Genomic DNA, 20351 nt, shown 5'->3' with positions numbered 1-20351 from the left:
CGCTCTATCCAAGGAGACAATAGTAAATGTGACCATTGCATGAGCGAGGCCAAAACTACACTGAGACTTTTTGTAGCTACTACTTGGTTTAACTATTAAGCTACCACTGCTGTCAACATGAATGCGCTGGGATCCTTCTGACTGGCAGGTTATACAAGAGATATACAAAAGCAAACAAGGGCAGAACCTGCTGCAAGCGAAAGTGAAAGTAACAGAAGTCAGAGACAACCTGACGGACAAGGAAGGGGAAGGAGAGACTGGAAGAGACCCCTCAGTATACAGAAGACCCTGACCCCTCACTGATAGGATCCTCAGGAAAAGACCAGAGAACCAGGAGGAACAAGCAGGAGGAGCCCGAACACCAGTCAGGGGCCACACAGATAATACAGGAGGTAGAGACAGAGAAGGGGACGACATAGAGACACCTCCAGGTATATCCTGATATAGAGACATCAGGTATATCCTGATACAGAGACACCTCCGGGTATATCCTGATACAGAGACACCTCCGGGTATATCCTGATACAGAGACACCTCCGGGTATATCCTGATACAGAGACACCTCCAGGTATATCCTGATACAGAGACATCTCCGGGTATATCCTGATACAGAGACACCTCCGGGTATATCCTGATACTGAGACATCTCCAGTAACAGAGGGGGGTGAGATGTCTGGAGATAACAGAGATACAACGCCACCTGCAGGTAAGAGGGAGGAATTACTAACCAAAGATAAGAGTGATAGTGATAGACTGGGTATAGCGCCATCTACAAAAACCATCTATAAAGATAACCATGATACAGCGCCACCAGCAGATAACATGGATACAGCGCCATCTACATCTACAGGTTATATACAGCTAGAGGATAACTGTTGTGTATATATGGGCTGTAGTTACACCAGTCTTATATTTTACTCGTTGAGCCCAGAGTCTGGTGTATTCATGATCTACAGACTGCCCCGCAGAAGTAGGTGACAGGTCCACATTAAATAATTATATCGTGTATTTTCTAATAGGGACCTCTTACATTGTCAGATAAACTATCCTAAAGCTGGTGTGATATACAGTGTTGACCAACAGTATTGGCACCCCTGCAATTCTGTCAGATAATACTCATTTTCTTCCAGAAAATGATTGCAAGCACAAATTCTTTGGTATTATTATCTTCATTTAATTTGTCGTCAATTGAAAACCACAAAAAGAATTGTCAAAAGGCCAAATTGGATATAATTCCACACCAAACATAAAAAAGGGGGTGGACAAAAGTATTGGCACTGTTTGAAAAATCATGTGATGCTTCTCTAATTTGTGTAATTAACAGCACCTGTTACTTACCTGAGGCACCTAACAGGTGGTTGCAATAACTAAATCACACTTGCAGCCAGTTGAAATGGATTAAAGTTGACTCAACCTCTGTCCTGTGTCCTTGTGTGTACCGCATTGAGCATGGACAAAAGAAAGAAGACCAAAGAACTGCCTGAGGACTTGAGAAGCAAAATTGTGATGACGCATGAGCAATCTCAAGGCTACAAGTCCATCTCCAAAGACCTGAATGTTCCTGTGTCTACCGTGTACAGTGTCATCAAGAAGTTTAAAGTCCATGGCACTGTGGCTAACCTCCCTAGATGTGGACGGAAAAGAAAAATTGATGAGAGATTTCAACACAAGATTGTGCGGATGGTGGATAAAGAACCTCGACTAACATCCAAACAAGTTCAAGCTGCCCTGCAGTCCGAGGGTACAACAGTGTCAACTAGGGTTGAGCGATCGTGTTCAGAAAAGATCAGATTCCGATCGGCGATCGAGAAAATTTCACGATCGCCATCGGAATTCCAAACACAATCTTTTTATGTGGGATCGAGATTTTTCCCACAATGCTTTGCTTAGCCTTCACACTGAGTATACGCTGTATATTCAGTGTGAAGGCTCCGCTGCAGTTCCATAGGAATGAATGGAAACAGCCGACACACAGCCTTAACCCCCTGCGCGCCGGCTGCCTCCATTCATTCGAATGGAAGGCTAAACTAAATCTCTAGCAGCTACTTACCTCTAAAGATTGCTGCTCCGGTGCCCTCCTTCTTCTTGCCTCACTGCCCCGCCTCCCAGGTTAGTGTTTAAAGCGCTAGGTAGGCAGAGCTTGTGGCTTAGAGTGTGGGCGGGTACAGGGTGGGGAGACGTGACGTCTCCTCTCCCAGTACCCGCCCACACTCTCCTAACCCGCCCACACTCTCCTAACCTGGCAGGGAGGGGGCAGTGAAGGAAGAAAAGCAGCGTGGAGCAGCAGCGAGGCGAAGAATGAAGGCACGGGGCACAGGACCAGCCATCTCTGGAGGTAAGTGGACACCAGGGGCTAGGATTGCTTTTAAAATCCAATCTCCGATTAATACAAAAATCCCATTGACTTGCATTGGGATTGGAATTGGGATCGAGATTGGGTTCGAATGAAAAATGATCGGAAATCGGATTTTAAAATCGATCCTGAAAAGTCAAGATCGGCTCAACCCTAGTGTCACCCTGTACTATCCACCGGCGTCTGAATGAAAAGGGACTGTATGGTAGGAGACCCAGGAAGACCCCACTTCTTACCCAGAGACATAAAAAAGTCAGGCTGGAGTTTGCCAAAACTTACCTGAGAAAGCCAAAAACGTTTTGGAAGAATGTTCTCTGGTCAGATGAGACAAAAGTAGGAAAAGGCATCAACATAGAGCTTACAGGGAAAAAAAGAGGCCTTCAAAGAAAAGAACACGGTCCCTACAGTCAGACATGGTGGAGGTTCCCTGATGTTTTGGGGTTGCTTTGCTGCCTCTGGCACTGGACTGCTTGACCGTGTGCATGGCATTATGAAGTCTGACGACTACCAACACATTGTGCAGCATAATGTAGGGCCCAGTGTGAGAAAGCTGGGTCTCCCTCAGAGGTCATGGGTCTTCCAGCAGGACAATGACCCAAAACACACTTCAGGTCAGCACTAGAAAATGGTGGTGAGAGAAAGCACTGGAGACTTGTAAAGTGGCAGCAATGAGTCCAGACCTGAATCCCATAGAACACCTGTGGGGGAGGAGAGATCTCTTGATGGCAGTTTGGAGAAGGCCCCCTTCACATCTCAGGGGGGACCTGGAGCAGTTTGCCAAAGAAGAATGGTCTAAGATTCCAGCAGAGCCTTGTAAGAAACTCATTGCTGGTTACCGGAAGTGGTTGTGCGCAGTTATTTCATCTAAAGGTTGTGCTACCAAGTATTAGGCTGAGGGGGCCAATACTTTTGTCCGGCCCATTTTTGGCGTTTTGTGTAAAATGATCAATGATTTGACTTTTTTTTCATTCTCTTTTGTGTTTTTTTCATTGCAAGCAAAATAAATGAAGATATTAATACCAAAGAGTTTGTGATTGCAATCATTTTCTGGAAGACAATGAGTATTATCTGACTGAATTGCAGGGGGGCCAATACTTTTGGCCAACACTGTATAGCCAGTATAGCTTTACCACTGATCCTATATAATTCAAAGAAATCACAATAGCACAGGATACAATATATCCAAAGCTTAACATGTACTAATATTCCTTACAATAGTTATGTATAAACACATAATAAGTGTCCTCGTGCTCAGAACCAGCGCTCAAATATAAAAAGAACCATCTTACCAGGACACGACAACACAGAGCTGGGAACCGTAATGTATCATCACAAACATCTCAGGGTCAAGGGGTAAGGGGTACATCCCTATCAAACACTATCACCATGTAAACAGGGTGCCAATGATCAATACAGCTGAATGATCTTAGTAGTGACTGTTCCTCCCCCATTGACTTGGTATTGACCTTTGTAAACTGACTCATACAATGGAGCACAATTCTATGTGTATTTTGTCAAGCGCTGCACACCACGCCCAGAGAAGCTAAGTTATAAGGCAGTTTTGAATGTTTCACCTGCAAATATAAAAGATACAGTGTTACCTATAGATAACAAGGATACATTGTCACCTACAGATAATAAATATGTAGTGTCTCCTACAGGTATCAAGGATACAGTGCCACCTGCAGATATCAAAGACACCGTGTCACCTATAGATAACAAGGATACAGTGCCACCTATAGATAACAAGGATACAGTATCACCTATAGATAGCAAGGATACCGCTCCACCTGCAAATAACAAGGATACTGCGCCACCTATAGATAGCAAGGATACCGCTCCACCTGCAAATAACACAGATACCGGAAATAATGTAGAACAGCAGAAGACACTTAAGGAAAGCGCCGTCCCATCATCCACTGCTGAACCAGGGTAAGCAGCCTCCAGTCACCATCCTGGGATTCTAGATGGGTTTTACTGCAAAATAGACCTAGATGGTTCTTACTATTTCTATTGACAAATTGTCTTATTTCACATATTTCCTATATATATATATATATATATATATATATATATATATATATATATATATAAAAACATGTGATGGGATTGTGATAAAATGATGACATCATCACTCCACAGTGACCTCATCTCCTATTATAGCATCGTGACTAGTAAAATACAGTCCTATGAAAAAGTTTGGGCACCCCTATTAATCTTAATCATTTTTTGTTCTAAATATTTTGGTGTTTGCAACAGCCATTTCAGTTTGATATATCTAATAACTGATGGACACAGTAATATTTCAGGATTGAAATGAGGTTTATTGTACTAACAGAAAATGTGCAATATGCATTAAACCAAAATTTGACCGGTGCAAAAGTATGGGCACCCTTATCATTTTATTGATTTGAATTCCCCTAACTACTTTTTACTGACTTACTGAAGCACAAAATTGGTTTTGTAACCTCAGTGAGCTTTGAACTTCATAGCCAGATGTATCCAATCATAAGAAAAGGTATTTAAGGTGGCCAATTGCAAGTTGATCTCCTATTTGAATCTCCTCTGAAGAGTGGCATCATGGGCTACTCAAAACAACTCTCAAATGATCTGAAAACAAAGATTGTTCAACATAGTTGTTCAGGGGAAGGATACAAAAAGTTGTCTGAGAGATTTAACCTGTCAGTTTCCACTGTGAGGAACATAGTAAGGAAATGGAAGACCACAGGGACAGTTCTTGTTAAGCCCAGAAGTGGCAGGCCAAGAAAAATATCAGAAAGGCAGAGAAGAAGAATGGTGAGAACAGTCAAGGACAATCCACAGACCACCTCTAAAGAGCTGCAGCATCATCTTGCTGCAGATGGTGTCACTGTGCATCGGTCAACTATACAGCGCACTTTGCACAAATAGAAGCTGTATGGGAGAGTGATGAGAAAGAAGCCGTTTCTGCACGTACGCCACAAATAGAGTTGCCTGAGGTATGAAAAAGCACATTTGGACAAGCCAGCTTCATTTTGGAAGAAGGTCCTGTGGACTGATGAAACAAAGATTGAGTTGTTTGGTCATACAAAAAGGCGTTATGCATGGTGTCCAAAAAAAACAGCATTCCAAGAAAAACACTTGCTACCCACTGTAAAATTTGGTGGAGGTTCCATCATGATTTGGGGCTGTGTGGCCAATGCCGGCATCGGGAATCTTGTTAAAGTTGAGAGTCGCATGGATTCCACTCAGTATCAGCAGATTCTTGAGAATAATGTTCAAGAATCAGTGACGAAGTTGAAGTTACGCCGGGGATGGATATTTCAGCAAGACAATGATCCAAAACACTGCTCCAAATCCTCAGGCATTCATGCAGAGGAACAATTACAATGTTCTGGAATGGCCATCCCAGTCCCCAGACCTGAATATCATTGAACATCTGTGGGATGATTGGAAGCGAGCTGTCCATGCTCGGCGACCATCTAACTTAACTGAACTTGAATTTTTTTGTAAAGAGGAATGGTCCAAAATACCTTCATCCAGGATCCAGGAACTGATTAAAAGCTACAGGAAGCGACTAGAGGCTGTTATCTTTGCAAAAGGAGGATCTACTAAATATTAATGTCACTTTTCTGTTGAGGTGCCCATACTTTTGCACCGGTCAAATTTTGGTTTAATGCATATTGCACATTTTCTGTTAGTACAATAAACCTCATTTCAATCCTGAAATATTACTGTGTCCATCAGTTATTAGATATATCAAACTGAAATGGCTGCTGCAAACACCAAAATATTTAGAACTAAAAATGATTAAGATTAATAGGGGTGCCCAAACTTTTTCATAGGACTGTATCTCAGTAAATTGAATCTCTAGAATTCTTCTTTGCTGACAATTAGTTGAATATTTCGTTGTTGGCTTCAGGAACTTAGGCTACTTAGGTTTCTCCGAAAAAAATCATTGGGACTTTTAAACGGATAACCTGAAGCTCCTGAGCCCAAAAACAAGTTGTGTAACATAGACCTCTACCTACTGTGTGTCGGTCATGTTGTCAGCAGCTCCTCATGGTGTGTAGTGAGAAGTCTTCAGACACCTGACTTTGCATAAGACTTTTCTCCAAACCTATAGCTACATACTAGTAACATAACACTGGTGAAATGGACGCCTGAATTTCAAGCACTCCTTAAAGGGGTATTCCCACATCGCATACTCACCAGTCTTCGATGCTGTAAATTCTTCTTTCTTCCGGCTTTGTTGCGTCATTGGTGGGCGGGGTTACATATGCAAAGCCAGCGGTGAGAAGACGTCGCTTCTATGCCGCTGGCCCTGCGTGTGCGCTCCCGATGCAGTTAGGCATCGGACGTACAGCCTTCACAATGCAATACTCTATTACAGGGAATGCCGGGTCTGTATTGGTGGCCCCTCCCCCCCCCAAAGTGAAAACTACCCCCCTCCCCCTCCAGACTTGCTTCCATGCACTTAGCCCCTCCTCTCTCCCCCTGAGAGCAGCAGATACATCACTTGACTTTTGAGCAGATAAGTCAAGGGATGTGTCAACAGAGAAATGAATAAAGTAAGATAGTGGACAAACAAAGCAGTTTTGCTGAAGCAGTGTATTTAGGAAAAGGCTTACATCCACATTAACAAGCAGTATAGATAGGATCCTTGTGATGGGACAACCCCTTTAATATTTATTTGTTGTTTCCCTGAAAATATTTACTGGAGGGGTCATATAGTATTGTTGTGTGGCTGATATTTTTGAGGGATACAAGTTTTTAAAGATCCCAATAAAAGTTTAATTTGAATTGTTTGTCTGGAATAATGTCTCTTTTTCCTCTTCTGTCCTTCCCTATTGTTTCCTTTCTCATGACTTCCTTCTTCACCCCCTCCCCTCTTTTATCCTTGTCTCATCTTCTCCTTTTCCCCCCTCCCCTTAATACTCTGCTTTCACTTCTCTCTTTGTCTCTTTTCTCATTTTCTTCCTTTCTCTACCTTGTTTTACATCAGATGTTTCTTCTTTTTGTTTTTCTTAGAAGCCGCAGTATTGCTAAATCTCTTGGAATCCTCAACTTGGAGACATATATAGATACATGTCCACTGGTGACGTATCTGGCAGATGACATTGGCCCTTGCGCTGTAATACCGATCTCACTGGACAATGAGAGAGACTGGAGACTTATAGAACGATTCGCTTCAGCCATAATAATCTACACATCACAGACATCAGTGTCCTGCCTGAAGAGATTCCGGGACTTCTGCTCCCACACACTCGGTATGAGACATCACTGACTACTGGAATAATTTTCCTGATAACTCTGTCTTACGATAATAAGATCTCGTATTGTTGTCATTGACTGGATACATTCTTGTTTCCAATCTGAACCAAATACGCAAGCAAACCTAGTTCAGCTCTCACAGCTGTAGGTTTGTTGTACTGTAAGGGTATGTTCACACAGCGTAAAATGGATTACGTGATGCAGTGCACCAGCATCCCGTTGCAGCAGTCCACTCTGGATTAGGCCCGAATGAATGGGTTTAATCGGGGTGTTGTCCCGCGCCGCGGACGTGATGGCGGAATCCGTGGGAGGAAGGGGCATGTTGCTTTTTTTCTGCTACTAGCTAGCGGAAAAAAGAAGCGGGCAGATCCCATTCAAGTCAATGGGAGACGTTTTTGGCAGCAGATTTTGAGGCGCTAAAAGTCAGCACCAAACACGGCTATTAACCTTTTATATGCCACAGTCAGTGATGACAGCATCTAAATGGCAGGTGAGTGTGGACGCTGCCATATTGCCACCGATCATAGCCCCTCTATGTGTCATTAGTTTCACCCTCAGATTTGTGTTTAATAGAAGCAAAGATATTGTATAAGATATGGGGGGGGGGGATAAGTTAAATGGTATAAACCTAGAATAGACAATGTAAAGAAGAAACAGATTTTCAAGCCCTGAATCTTACTAGAGCAGTAGACTAAAAAAACTACATCAGAATACCAAGTGTGAAATGGGTACAAGTCCAATAATGTCTTACTGCACTGCCTACTGACAGTTTAGTGTTCAATAAATGATACATTTCCCCTAATATCTCTATTATACTACTACGATAAGTAAGATGGGCCCATATTATTATACCTGCTCATAGCTCCTCTGATATCTCAGTATCCTGATCCCCCTCCCCTCAATGATATGGACAGCAGAAAGGGGCACAAGGTAAAAAAGTGTTTGAGCCTGGTAATATAATCTATATATAGAAATCAGTTACTGTATACGTTGTATAAAATATAAATGATACCTTGTATAAATACATACTACATTACAAGTGAGCAGCAAATGATACATAGAGGCAATAAATAATCCATTACTTACACTGTACATTGTATCATCTGAATGTAGAATTTTTGTTCACTTTGTAAAGGATCAGAAAACATGGTAATGGTGAGAATAGATCTCGAAGATACGGAATCTCTGGAAAGAAAAAAATCTCTATTGGAAAATGATCAATATCTCCGGTGTCCTCTGGTGACTCTAACCAAGACTGAGTTGGATGTGATGAATACAGATTCTGTAGAGAAGAGAATGGCAAATAAAATAACTGAGATGAAGAAGATTCTCCGGCATGGTAAATGTCATATATAATGTCCTGTTTTCTTTTTTGTCTTCTGTTTTGCAGATTATGGTTGGACTATGTAGTGACATACTTCCCAACCGTCCCGGATTCTGCGGGACAGTCCTGGATTGTGGGTCCTGTCCCATAGTCCTGGTCAACGGGTCCTAGATTCAACTCATCTGCGTCCGAAGAGGAATTTGTTTTAATTTTGCCTGAAGTTAAAGGGGTATTCCCACGCCGCATACTCACCAGTCTTCACTGCTGTAAAATCTTCTTTCTTCCTGGTTTCTTGCATCATGTGGTGGGCAGGGTTTCACGTGCAACCTGTCGTTTAGCTCCGTCCCCAAATTCGCATGTAGCTCCGCCCACCCATATTGGACTATGAAGTACAGGCAGCAGCAACGCCATTTTGTGTTACATACAGAGACTGCCTGTCTCTGCCATAATGAACACAATTGAATTAGCTAGCCTGATAACTGGGAGAACAGAAGAAATGAAAGCAGCTCCTCTCCCCTATCTGAGAGCAGGGAGCTAGGTCATGTGGTGCAGACACAGGAATAGCTAGAAACACAGGCTCGCTCCCGTGCACTTAGCCCCTCCTCCCTCCCCCTGAGATCAGCAGACACATCACTTGACTCATGAGCAGATAAGTCAAGGGCTGTGTCAACAAAGAATTGAATAAAGTAAGATAGTGGACAAACAAAGCAGTTTTGCTGAAGCAGTGTATTTAGGAAAAGTTTTAAATCCACATTAACAAGCAGTATAGATAGGATCCTTGTGATAGGACAAGCCTTTAAGGCTGTATTTTGTTTTCGTTCATTTGTGCCTGAAGTGAAGGTTTCTTTATTTTCCTGTTTTTATATATAAGCCTGTTTGCTGCACTTTTTGTTCCCCTATCTTGGCTGTTTCGATCTGCACCACTGATTCTACCCACCTAACGTCCCCACACCGTTGACTTGCATAAATGATAATAAATCTAGCGCACCGTCTACTCCTTGGTCCACCCATGGAACTGGTGTGGGCAGCGCAAAGCAAAAAAAGTTGAAAATTTTTGTGCAAAGCCAATTTACACAAGCATTTGTGATTTTTTTGGATTTGTACGCCATATCACTAGCATACAAGGCAACAGGAATCAGCGCAAATGAGTCTTATAGGTTATTGAATGGGACAAATTACTTATCTTTGTCTTCTAAGAGATGAAGCTACAGACGCAGCTTTCTATTTTGGAAATTGGAATAATTTGAATATTTTTTTCCAAAGGAAAGACTCCTTATGTCTACTGGTACTCTCTATGGGGAGACATAGCGCCCTCCAGACTGGTTTATAATAAATAGCATGGTGACTGGTTAACCCTGTCCTGACCACTGCCATGTACTGCTCAGAACTACAGTACATCAGTGTCTCTTGTACTTATCACCTTTCTTTCTTTTTTCCCAGAAGGGTTATCTGGTCGATTCCAGCGACTATGGGTAAGAAATAACACACAAGATCTATACACTATATAAAAGGTGGCCATAAAATAACCTCAGGTGTTTGGAGTCGTGTGCAGGCTGACCCAATGGACGGAATTGCCTGAAAATGTGTGTGTGTGCTAATCAAGGCATGGGGAAATGAACGCCATGAAAAAAATGTAATACAAAAACTCCCCACCAGGGGATAATGTGGCGCTGTACAGTGAGCACGCGGCGCAAAACCCGTCTGTCGATACTTGGGGATGTCCCATTTGGACCACCGACTAGCATGACTGTTCAATGTGGCCGCCATCATGCATGGTGAGCATGGTCGTCCTATGCAGAACACGCTCGACACTTGTGTGTAATGTCTCTGGTGAGATGCTGCGCACTTCCAACGTGATGCGGTCTTTGAGGTCAGGCAGGGTTTCGACATTCCCCCGATAAACACGCTCCTTCAAGTGTCCCCACAACCAGAAATGACAAGGAGTGAGATCCGGAGAGCGCAGTAGCCACGCTGTAGGGAATGAGCGGCTCAAAATCCTGTCATCGGGAAAATGTGCACAAAGAGCGTTCTTCACAGGATTTGCAATGTGAGGAGGGGGCTCCATCCTGCATGAAGGTGATTGTCTGCAGACTCTGCCGCTGTTGGAGTTGGGGAACGACCACTGTTTCCAGCATTGTCCGGTACCTCACTGCTGTGACGGATTTTTTTTTTTTTTTTCATGCCGTCTGTTTCCCCATGCCTTGTTTAGCACACATACAAATTTTCAGGCAATTCCGTCCATTGGTTCATCCTGCCCACGACTCCAAACACCTGAGGTTATTTTATGGCCGCCCTGTATAAATCATCAACAATATGAGAAAGAAGGAAGATCCAAGATATTCTAGAAAAATACCAGTAATATCACATCAATGCCGCGCCCATCGCCTTCATCACATACCCCAATAACTAGAGTAACATACAGAGATAAATGGCCTACAACACTCTGAGTAATCATTACAGTAATGAGAAGCTATCATATAGGGGTTTCCCAATGATGACATTTAATCCCTAACCACAAGAGAGTGAACACGTCTGACCTCTGGGACTCCGGCAATCATGAGAACAGGGTCTGTAAGCGCACTCAAATACCTATGTGAACTGATTCTAATGATAGAATCCCTTTTTCTACAAAGACCACATCAGAATAGCCTTTAGAAAGGTTATTCCTCTCCTGCCTTTCTCCTTTTGATCCACCCGCCGTACCTGAGAATTTTCTTTTTTATTCCTTATGCAAATGAGTCTTCAGAAAGCACAAGGGCGCTCATCGAAGACGCTCCAGCGACACCTTTGTCTTCTTCTGCCAATGCCTCTCCACCACGTCATCAGACTGCGCCAATTCATTCAGCCATTTTCCTGTGGCCAAATGGACACTCGTGTAAGAGGCCACAGGAACATGGCTGAACAGACATGCGCAGTCAGCTCTTCCGGCTGATGATATGGCACAGAGGCGTCAGCAGAAGAAGACAGAGGCGACACTGGAGCGTCTTCGGTGAGCACAGGGAACACCCTTTAAAGAAGCCCTTTAAAGCAGAATTGCAATTTTTTATTTTACATTTCTCCATAATAAAAAATATGACAAAATGAACTGATGCGTTTGCCAAAGAAAATAAAAATGCCAAAAAAATGCCAAAATGCCAAAAAAATACAATGTTATGGCTATCAAAAAGTGGAATAGCAAGAAAATAATAATAAAAATGAGATTTACACTAATAAAACACCTACATTTAGAGCAGTAACCAAAAAATTTAAGAACAAATTTTACATCCAGAATCTCCTTCTGTACCTTAGATAATGGTCACGTGACATTTGTTTCCTCTCTTTGGTACTGATGATAGATTAATATACCAGTGCGCCCTGTGTGACTAAGCCGTTCACTACTGGTATACAGTATATTGGGTAAGAGAGAGAAGTCAGGACATAGGGTAAGGGGGGCGCTGTGACTGTATCACCTAAGGGCGCACATATACAATATCTGAGCATATGGAGATGGCTATACCTATCGGCTCATCTCCTCCCGCTCCATAACCTCCTGACCACAGGTGAGACTTGAGGTTCAATAGGACAGCGTTCCTTTAATCCTGTAGGGCTTCTTTAGTATTATTATTCCACAATTATACACTCGCTGATAGAAACAACCTTTCTTGTGGTATTTTTAATCATTCACTTTAGCTACAAAGAAGACCTGTTGTCGGGATCTTCTCCAAAGATGCAGAGAGTCAGTATTCCTGGCTGGTGACCGCACTCACATCAGATGTTTTCAAGAGTCACATTGGTGATGTCCGGCTCTGTCATATCAGTAATTCAGGGTTCAATCAGTTCTGTGAGGTCGTATCTCAGTGCACATATGGGATCTTGTATCACAGCAAGACCAGAGGAAGAGTCAATGTGACGGATGTGACTGGTTCTCTGTATGATGAAGAACTGAAGTATCTCTGCTCTAAACTTGGTAAGTGATGGATAATTGTATGGCCTAGAGTGATGGTCCTATGTATGTGGATGAGCTGGAACATCTCTACTCCAGTTATAGTAAGAGATGGAGGATTGTGTGGATGAAAGTGATGATCCTGTGTTTGATTATAAACTGAGCATCTCTTCTCTAGACTTGGTAATAGATGGCAGACTGAATAGATGAGAGTGATGGTCCCATGTATGATGATGAGCTGGAGCACCTTTACATTACACTGTTTACCAATAAGTATTTGGACACCAGCGGTAGAATAGAAAAACAACATTTATTGCTATTCAATAGTTGGTAGACCCAGCAGATGCTTCCTTACAGATGGGATTGAGTGACACAATACTCCCGGATGCCTGGTGACACTCCTGGTGTATGTGAGCCATCGGTTGGGTGCGGTTTCTCTGTCCAGCACTCGTTGGTTTCTGTCTCCCAGTTTCGGGGTCTGCCGACTCGGCATATTCTGACAATCACCGTTCACCTTCCACTTCATAATCACATAGGCCACTGTCTATTTTGAGTAATTCAGTTAACTTGCTATGTGCCTTAAGGATCGGCCATTTCTGTGGTACCCCACAATTACCCCTTTCTCGAATTTGGACAATTCTGCACTTCGTGGCAGCTTGCCTGCGACTAATGCCAATGCTGTTTCCTATTTAATGGTGGAAGGTGTGCCGTACATCACCACCGCAGATATCTTCATTTGTATGGGTGTCCAAATACTTATTGGTAAACAGTGTAGAATTGAATGAGAGCAATGGTCCTGTGACTAAGATGAAGGAATGTGTCTATGATAAGTCCCCAGTTGATAAGATGGGCGTATTGGTTCAAACCTAATATTCCAAATTGTTCAATTTTGTGCTAAACTAAACAAATGGAGATTTGTATAGTATAAAAAAATAGCTGCTACATTATACTGAGATGTGTGGTTATTAATACAACCAAGGTGATGGCGGTGACCGGTGAGATGTGATGTGTGGTTATTAATACATCCAGTGTGATGGCGGTGACCGATGAGATGTGATGTGTGGTTATTAATACATCCAGTATGATGGCGGTGACCGGTGAGATGTGATGTGTGGTTATTAATACAACCAAGGTGATGGCGGTGACCGATGAGATGTGATGTGTGGTTATTAATACATCCAGTGTGATGGCGGTGACCGGTGAGATGTGATGTGTGGTTATTAATACATCCAGTATGATGGCGGTGACCGGTGAGATGTGATGTGTGGTTATTAATACATCCAGTATGATGGCGGTGACCGGTGAGATGTGATGTGTGGTTATTAATACATCCAGTATGATGGCGGTGACCGGTGAGATGTGATGTGTGGTTATTAATACATCCAGTGTGATGGCGGTGACCGGTGAGATGTGATGTGTGGTTATTAATACATCCAGTATGATGGCGGTGACCGGTGAGATGTGATGTGTGGTTATTAATACATCCAGTATGATGGCGGTGACCGGTGAGATGTGATGTGTGGTTATTAATACAACCAAGGTGATGGCGGTGACCGGTGAGATGTGATGTGTGGTTATTAATACAACCAAGGTGATGGCGGTGACTGGTGAGATGTGATGTGTGGTTATTAATACAACCAAGGTGATGGCGGTGACCGGTGAGATGTGATGTGTGGTTATTAATACAACCAAGGTGATGGCGGTGACCGGTGAGATGTGATGTGTGGTTATTAATACAACCAAGGTGATGGCGGTGACCGGTGAGATGTGATGTGTGGTTATTAATACAACCAAGGTGATGGCGGTGACCGGTGAGATGTGATGTGTGGTTATTAATACAACCAAGGTGATGGCGGTGACCGGTGAGATGTGATGTGTGGTTATTAATACAACCAAGGTGATGGCGGTGACCGGTGAGATGTGGTGTGTGGTTATTAATACAACCAATGTGATGGCGGTGACCAGTGATCTGGAATTTGCTCTTAGGTAAGCAGAATGTCATTGTGGTGATAGATGACTTAGAGGACAGCAGTGACCAACAGAGAAATAGAATCCTGGATCAACAGCCGAGTATGAGGGAAATGGCACAAAAGCTATTCCTCATTAGCCCGGAGGAGAAGACATCAAACTATCAGAGACATCTCAGGGTGAACAGAGAGGAAGTGGAGAGGAAACTGCGGAGGCTCGGAGACATCATTAGAAGGTGGAAAACTGGTAAGAGTATAACAGATGGTTATTGTAAATGGTTTCTCTGCTTATCTATTTCTGCTGTTACATTTTCTTCACTACACACAAATCTTAACATGTAGAATCCACAAGAATGAACATCCAGCAGGACAACGAAGTTGTGGAATAAAACTTCTTTTTATTGTAGAAAAACTGAGGAAAAATTGCAGCCATAGAGATTAAAACTATTCCGCCTGGTCAATCAAAAGAGCATTCAATATAGCAAAAAATACTAATAGAGAAGATCTACTACATGGGGAACGACCAGATAAACAAACCAACAAGGAAGTATTTTTCACAACTAGGTATAGTCTTGAATATGACAAAATAGTGAAAATAATAAAAAACAACTTGCCGATTTTAAATCAAGATCTAACGTTAAGAAACATAGTTAAAGATGGCTGCAATTTTTCCTCATTACGAGGGAAAACCCTAGGTAATCACATCTCTCCAAGTTTAATTATGGACAGGAATGACACCAAACCAAAAACATGGCTTCACACAACAGGTTTTCATTAGAGATGAGCGAACAGTGTTCTATCGAACACATGTTCGATCAGATATCAGGGTGTTCGCCATGTTCGAATCGAATCGAACACCGCGTGGTAAAGTGCGCCAAAATTCGATTCCCCTCCCACCTTCCCTGGCGCCTTTTTTGCACCAATAACAGCGCAGGGGAGGTGGGACAGGAACTACGACACCGGGGGCATTGAAAAAAATTGGAAAAAGTCATTGGCTGCCGAAATCAGGTGACCTCCATTTTAGACGAATAGTGGATTTCAAATCCGGGTCATATGAGAATGTGAACTTTGTGACTAAGAGACAGGGATAGCTGTACAGGCAGGGATAGCTAGGGATAACCTTTATTTAGGAGGGGAATGTTATTAAAAATAACTTTTTGGGACTCTATCGGGTGTGTAATTGTGATTTTTGTGAGATAAACTTTTTCCCATAGGGATGCATTGGCCAGCGCTGATTGGCCGAATTCCGTACTTTGGCCAATCAGCGCTGGCTCTGCTGGAGGAGGCGGAGTCTAAGATCGCTCCACACCAGTCTCCATTCTGGTCCGACCTTAGACTCCGCCTCCTCCAGCAGAGCCAGCGCTGATTGGCCGAATTCCGTACTCTGGCCAATCAGTGCTGGCCAATGCATTCTATTGGCGTGATGAAGCAGTGCTGAATGTGTGTGTTTAGCTCAACTACACCGGTGGAGTAGTTGAGCTAAGCACACAGATTCAGCTCTGCTTCAATCAGCGCTGGCCAATGCATTCTATTAGCTTGATGAAGCAGAGTGTGCACAAGGGTTCAAGCGCACCCTCGGCTCTGATGTAGCAGAGCCGAGGCTGCACAAGGGTTCAAGCGCACCCTCGGCTCTGATGTAGCAGAGCTGAGGCTGCACAAGGGTTCAAGCGCACCCTCGGCTCTGATGTAGCAGAGCCGAGGGTGCACTTGAACTCTTGTGCACCCTCGGCTCTGCTACATCAGAGCTGAGGGTGCGCTTGAACCCTTGTGCAGCCTCAGCTCTGCTACATCAGAGCCGAGGGTGCGCTTGAACCCTTGTGCACACTCTGCTTCATCAAGCTAATAGAATGCATTGGCCAGCGCTGATTGAAGCAGAGCTGAATCTGTGTGCTTAGCTCAACTACTCCACCGGCGTAGTTGAGCTAAACACACACATTCAGCACTGCTTCATCACGCCAATAGAATGCATTGGCCAGTGCTGATTGAAGCAGAGCTGAATCTGTGGGCTTAGCTCAACTACTCCACCGGCGTAGTTGAGCTAAACACACACATTCAGCACTGCTTCATCACGCCAATAGAATGCACTGGCCAGCGCTGATTGGCCAGAGTACGGAATTCGGCCAAACAGAGCTGGCTCTGCTGGAGGAGGCGGAGTCTAAGATTGCTCCACACCAGTCTCCATTCTGGTCCGACCTTAGACTCCGCCTCCTCCAGCCGAGCCAGCGCTGATTGGCCGAATTCCGTACTCTGGCCAATCAGCACTGGCTAATGCATTGTATTGGCGTGATGAAGCAGTGCTGAATGTGTGTGTTTAGCTCAACTACGCCGGTGGAGTAGTTGAGCTAAGCACACAGATTCAGCTCTGCTTCAATCAGCGCTGGCCAATGCATTCTATTAGCTTGATGAAGCAGAGTGTGCACAAGGGTTCAAGCGCACCCTCGGCTCTGATGTAGCAGTGCCGAGTGTGCATCAGATGTGTAGTTGAGCAGAACTGGCTCAGCACTGCTAAGTCTCTGCATTCGCATAGGAATGCATTGGCCAGCCTTCGGCCAATCAGCGCTGGCTCTGCCGGAGGAGGCGGAGTCTAAGGTCGGACCTGAATGGAGACTGGTGTGGAGCGATCTTAGACTCCGCCTCCTCCAGCAGAGCCAGCGCTGATTGGTCGAGTTCCGTACTCTGGCCAATCAGCACTGGCCAATGCATTTCTATGGGGAAAAGTTAGCTTGCGAAAATCGCAAACTGACAGGGATTTCCATGAAATAAAGTGACTTTTATGCCCCCAGACATGCTTCCCCTGCTGTCCCAGTGTCATTCCAGGGTGTTGGTATCATTTCCTGGGGTGTCATAGTGGACTTGGTGACCCTCCAGACACGGATTTGGGTTTCCCCCTTAACGAGTATATGTTCCCCATAGACTATAATGGGGTTCGAAACCCACTCGAACAGTGAGCGGCTGTTCGAATCGAATTTCGAACCTCGAACATTTTAGTGTTCGCTCATCTCTAGTTTTCATAAATGTGGTTCAAATCGGTGTAGTGTCTGTAAATGGGCACATCATAATACCAAATTTACAAATTCGGATTCAACTCGCTGTTTTAACATCAAATGCTTTATTAATTGCAATAGTAGCCATGTGATATATATGATTACCTGTAAATCTTGCAAGGTACATTACATTGGCAGTACAATAAGGACATTAAAAAATCGCATTTCCGAACATATACAAGACATAACTAATGAGAATAGTATTAGAAGCACGGGTGTTTCCAAACATTTCAAAAACAAACATGCAGGCAATATTTCAAGTTTCAGCTTTATGGGCATAGAAGAGGTTACTAAGCCCATTAGAGGGGGGAACTGGGAACACCAGTTAAGAATACGTGAAGTTTACTGGATACTCAATGTAGACACGCGGTTTCCTGTAGGTCTAAATCAAAGGAATGATGTCTCGTATATTTATCATATTTAGTTACAAGCAATATTCAAGGAAGGGTAGTGTGCAAAGTGAATCTGTTAGGGGGTGACATGTAAACAGATCATGCTGTATAAATCTTGTAGACAGTTCAGTATTGGTTTGTTTTTATTGATATCATTCAATAATAAAACACTCATGCCCAACTAAGATACCATCAAATAACTGTATTTGTCATCATGGTGTAATGTAAAATGTATCTATATATACATATGTATACCAGCAGTTGTCATTTGTCAACATAGGGCAATGTAGAATGTATCCACATATACATATGTATACCAGCAGTTGTGGTTTAGTGAGAATCGTGTGTAATAACAACTTTTGCAACCCGGCAGAAGCCAAATAGTACGTTATAATAACCCAAAGAATTAAGCAAACAACAGATACTTCTATATTGTTTAGACATAGAATTTAAATAATGCTTGTAGTTCTAACATCTATGTTTTTACTTACCCTTAGTTCCTAAGTTTGGGGTTTAATCAAGTTTGACCAGTGGACTGCTTGGATAGTTGTTTTTCTTCTTGAGCATGCGCATTCCTCCAGTTTGAAAGAGAATCGTCCATCTTTACTTTGGGCAAAGGAGCTGTCAGCCCGACCAGTGATAAAAGTGAACTCTATATACGTGATTGGCATACAATAAAAGTGGACTCCAGACATGGGATTGACATATAATGTTTATTGTCTATTTTGTCCAAATATTTATTCAAAGTTATGGCAGTTCTTGTTTTGATTTTAAGCACAGTAGCTGTTTTTATTGAAAAGCCAGGTCTTTCTAGATGCCCCGCTTGGAACACATAGTAGATACAAAAACAATTAATTCCTATCAGGTGTTCGATTGCGAGGACTATAAAGAGTTGGCTTTTCTTCACTTGCGTACAGAATTTGAAGAAGGATAGACATCCGAAACGCGTCAGTCTGACGCACCCCTTTTCCCTGTGACATGTGTTGATTACGAACTTTTTTGCAACAAGTTTTTCTACAATAAAAAAAGTTTTATTCCACAACTTCGTTGTCCTGCTGGATGTTCATTCTTGTGGATTCTACTATTTTTGCTCCATGCCGAGGGAGTTCCATCCGGGCAGAACTATTCAAGAAAGTACAAGAGGAAGCAAGTATATACTTGGAAGACAAGTGGGCTGAGTATATTTTCCTTTTCCCTTTTCCTAGTATGTTACAAATCTTAACATGGTTTGTCAGGATAAGATGCCACCAGGGCCACAATCAGGGTTGTAAGGCTAGTACTGTAGGCAGGGACCTGACTATATACAGTAGATCCATATATAATACAGGGGACCTGTCCACTCCCAACCCCACCCATAACCTACAGTAGCTAGTGATATCCTATTTGTGCTAGAGGACCGCTGCAGGGAATCCCAGGTCTTATCAGGGGCCTCGTGACTGCTCAGATGTGCTGCATGTGAAGAGGTGATTGCTGAGGCCTGTGATTGGCGGCAATGATCACTTTTTTGCGCTACGGCATTTTACAGTTCCTATAAAGTGGACGGGTTTCTGACTAATCCCATCCACACTTTGCAGAAAATAATCCACAGCGATTTTCCGAATTGCAGCATTGCAATTGTACTTGCAGAAATGCTGGCGGTTACCGTATAGGTGTAATTGAAGCAGAAAGTCTGCAGTTTTTTTTATCTCACTACCTGTAAAAAGAGCTGTGGGAAAAAAAAAATGGGCGCTATGTGGGGCCATAGCCAAAAGGATCTGCTTTGTTGGGTCTGAATTAATATAAAGGCTATGGTCAGAGAATTGAATTTCTTTAGGCCTAGTTCACATCTGCGTTGTTAATCCGTTAGGGGGAGTCTGCATGGGGACCCCCCTGCATGGAATACCAAATGCATTGGCAAGCAGTGTGCAGTGAAAGCACACAGACCCCATAGACTATAATGGGGTCCGTGTACTTTCCGCACGAAAGATGCAGACAGAAAAGTAATTCACAATCTACTTTCCTGTCCACATGACTAGTGAGGAGACCATGCGGAAAGCACATGGACCGCATTATAGTCTATGGGATCTGTTTGCTTTCACTGCACACCACTTGCCAAT

At 43.2% G+C, this 20351-nt stretch overlaps 1 protein-coding gene across 1 annotated transcript; it reads left to right on the top strand.

The window, feature by feature from the left end:
* Positions 1 to 569: 569 nt before the first annotated feature.
* LOC142217569 (uncharacterized) lies at positions 570 to 18941 on the top strand. The gene is made up of 8 exons (XM_075285861.1): positions 570 to 706; positions 4015 to 4285; positions 7364 to 7602; positions 8742 to 8945; positions 10371 to 10402; positions 12600 to 12876; positions 14839 to 15066; positions 18753 to 18941. The coding sequence occupies exons 1-8, from the start codon at positions 670 to 672 to the stop codon at positions 18770 to 18772; spliced, it is 1308 nt and encodes a 435-aa protein (XP_075141962.1). The 5' UTR covers positions 570 to 669; the 3' UTR covers positions 18773 to 18941.
* The last annotated feature ends 1410 nt before the right edge of the window (positions 18942 to 20351 follow it).

Source organism: Leptodactylus fuscus, chromosome 8 (assembly GCF_031893055.1).
Source record: "Leptodactylus fuscus isolate aLepFus1 chromosome 8, aLepFus1.hap2, whole genome shotgun sequence".
NCBI classification, from domain to species: Eukaryota; Metazoa; Chordata; class Amphibia; order Anura; family Leptodactylidae; genus Leptodactylus; species Leptodactylus fuscus.
The sequence above is the reverse complement of the archived record's forward strand: the minus strand, read 5'-3'. Positions and strand labels throughout refer to the sequence as shown.

Excerpts from the sequence above, each read along its gene's own strand:
- LOC142217569 (XM_075285861.1), top strand. The coding sequence starts at position 670 with ATGTCTGGAGATAACAGAGATACAACGCCACCTGCAG. Across the intron at positions 7,603-8,741 it reads CTTCTGCTCCCACACACTCG|GATCAGAAAACATGGTAATG; the intron begins GTATGAGACATC and ends CACTTTGTAAAG. Across the intron at positions 15,067-18,752 it reads CATTAGAAGGTGGAAAACTG|TTCCTAAGTTTGGGGTTTAA; the intron begins GTAAGAGTATAA and ends ACTTACCCTTAG.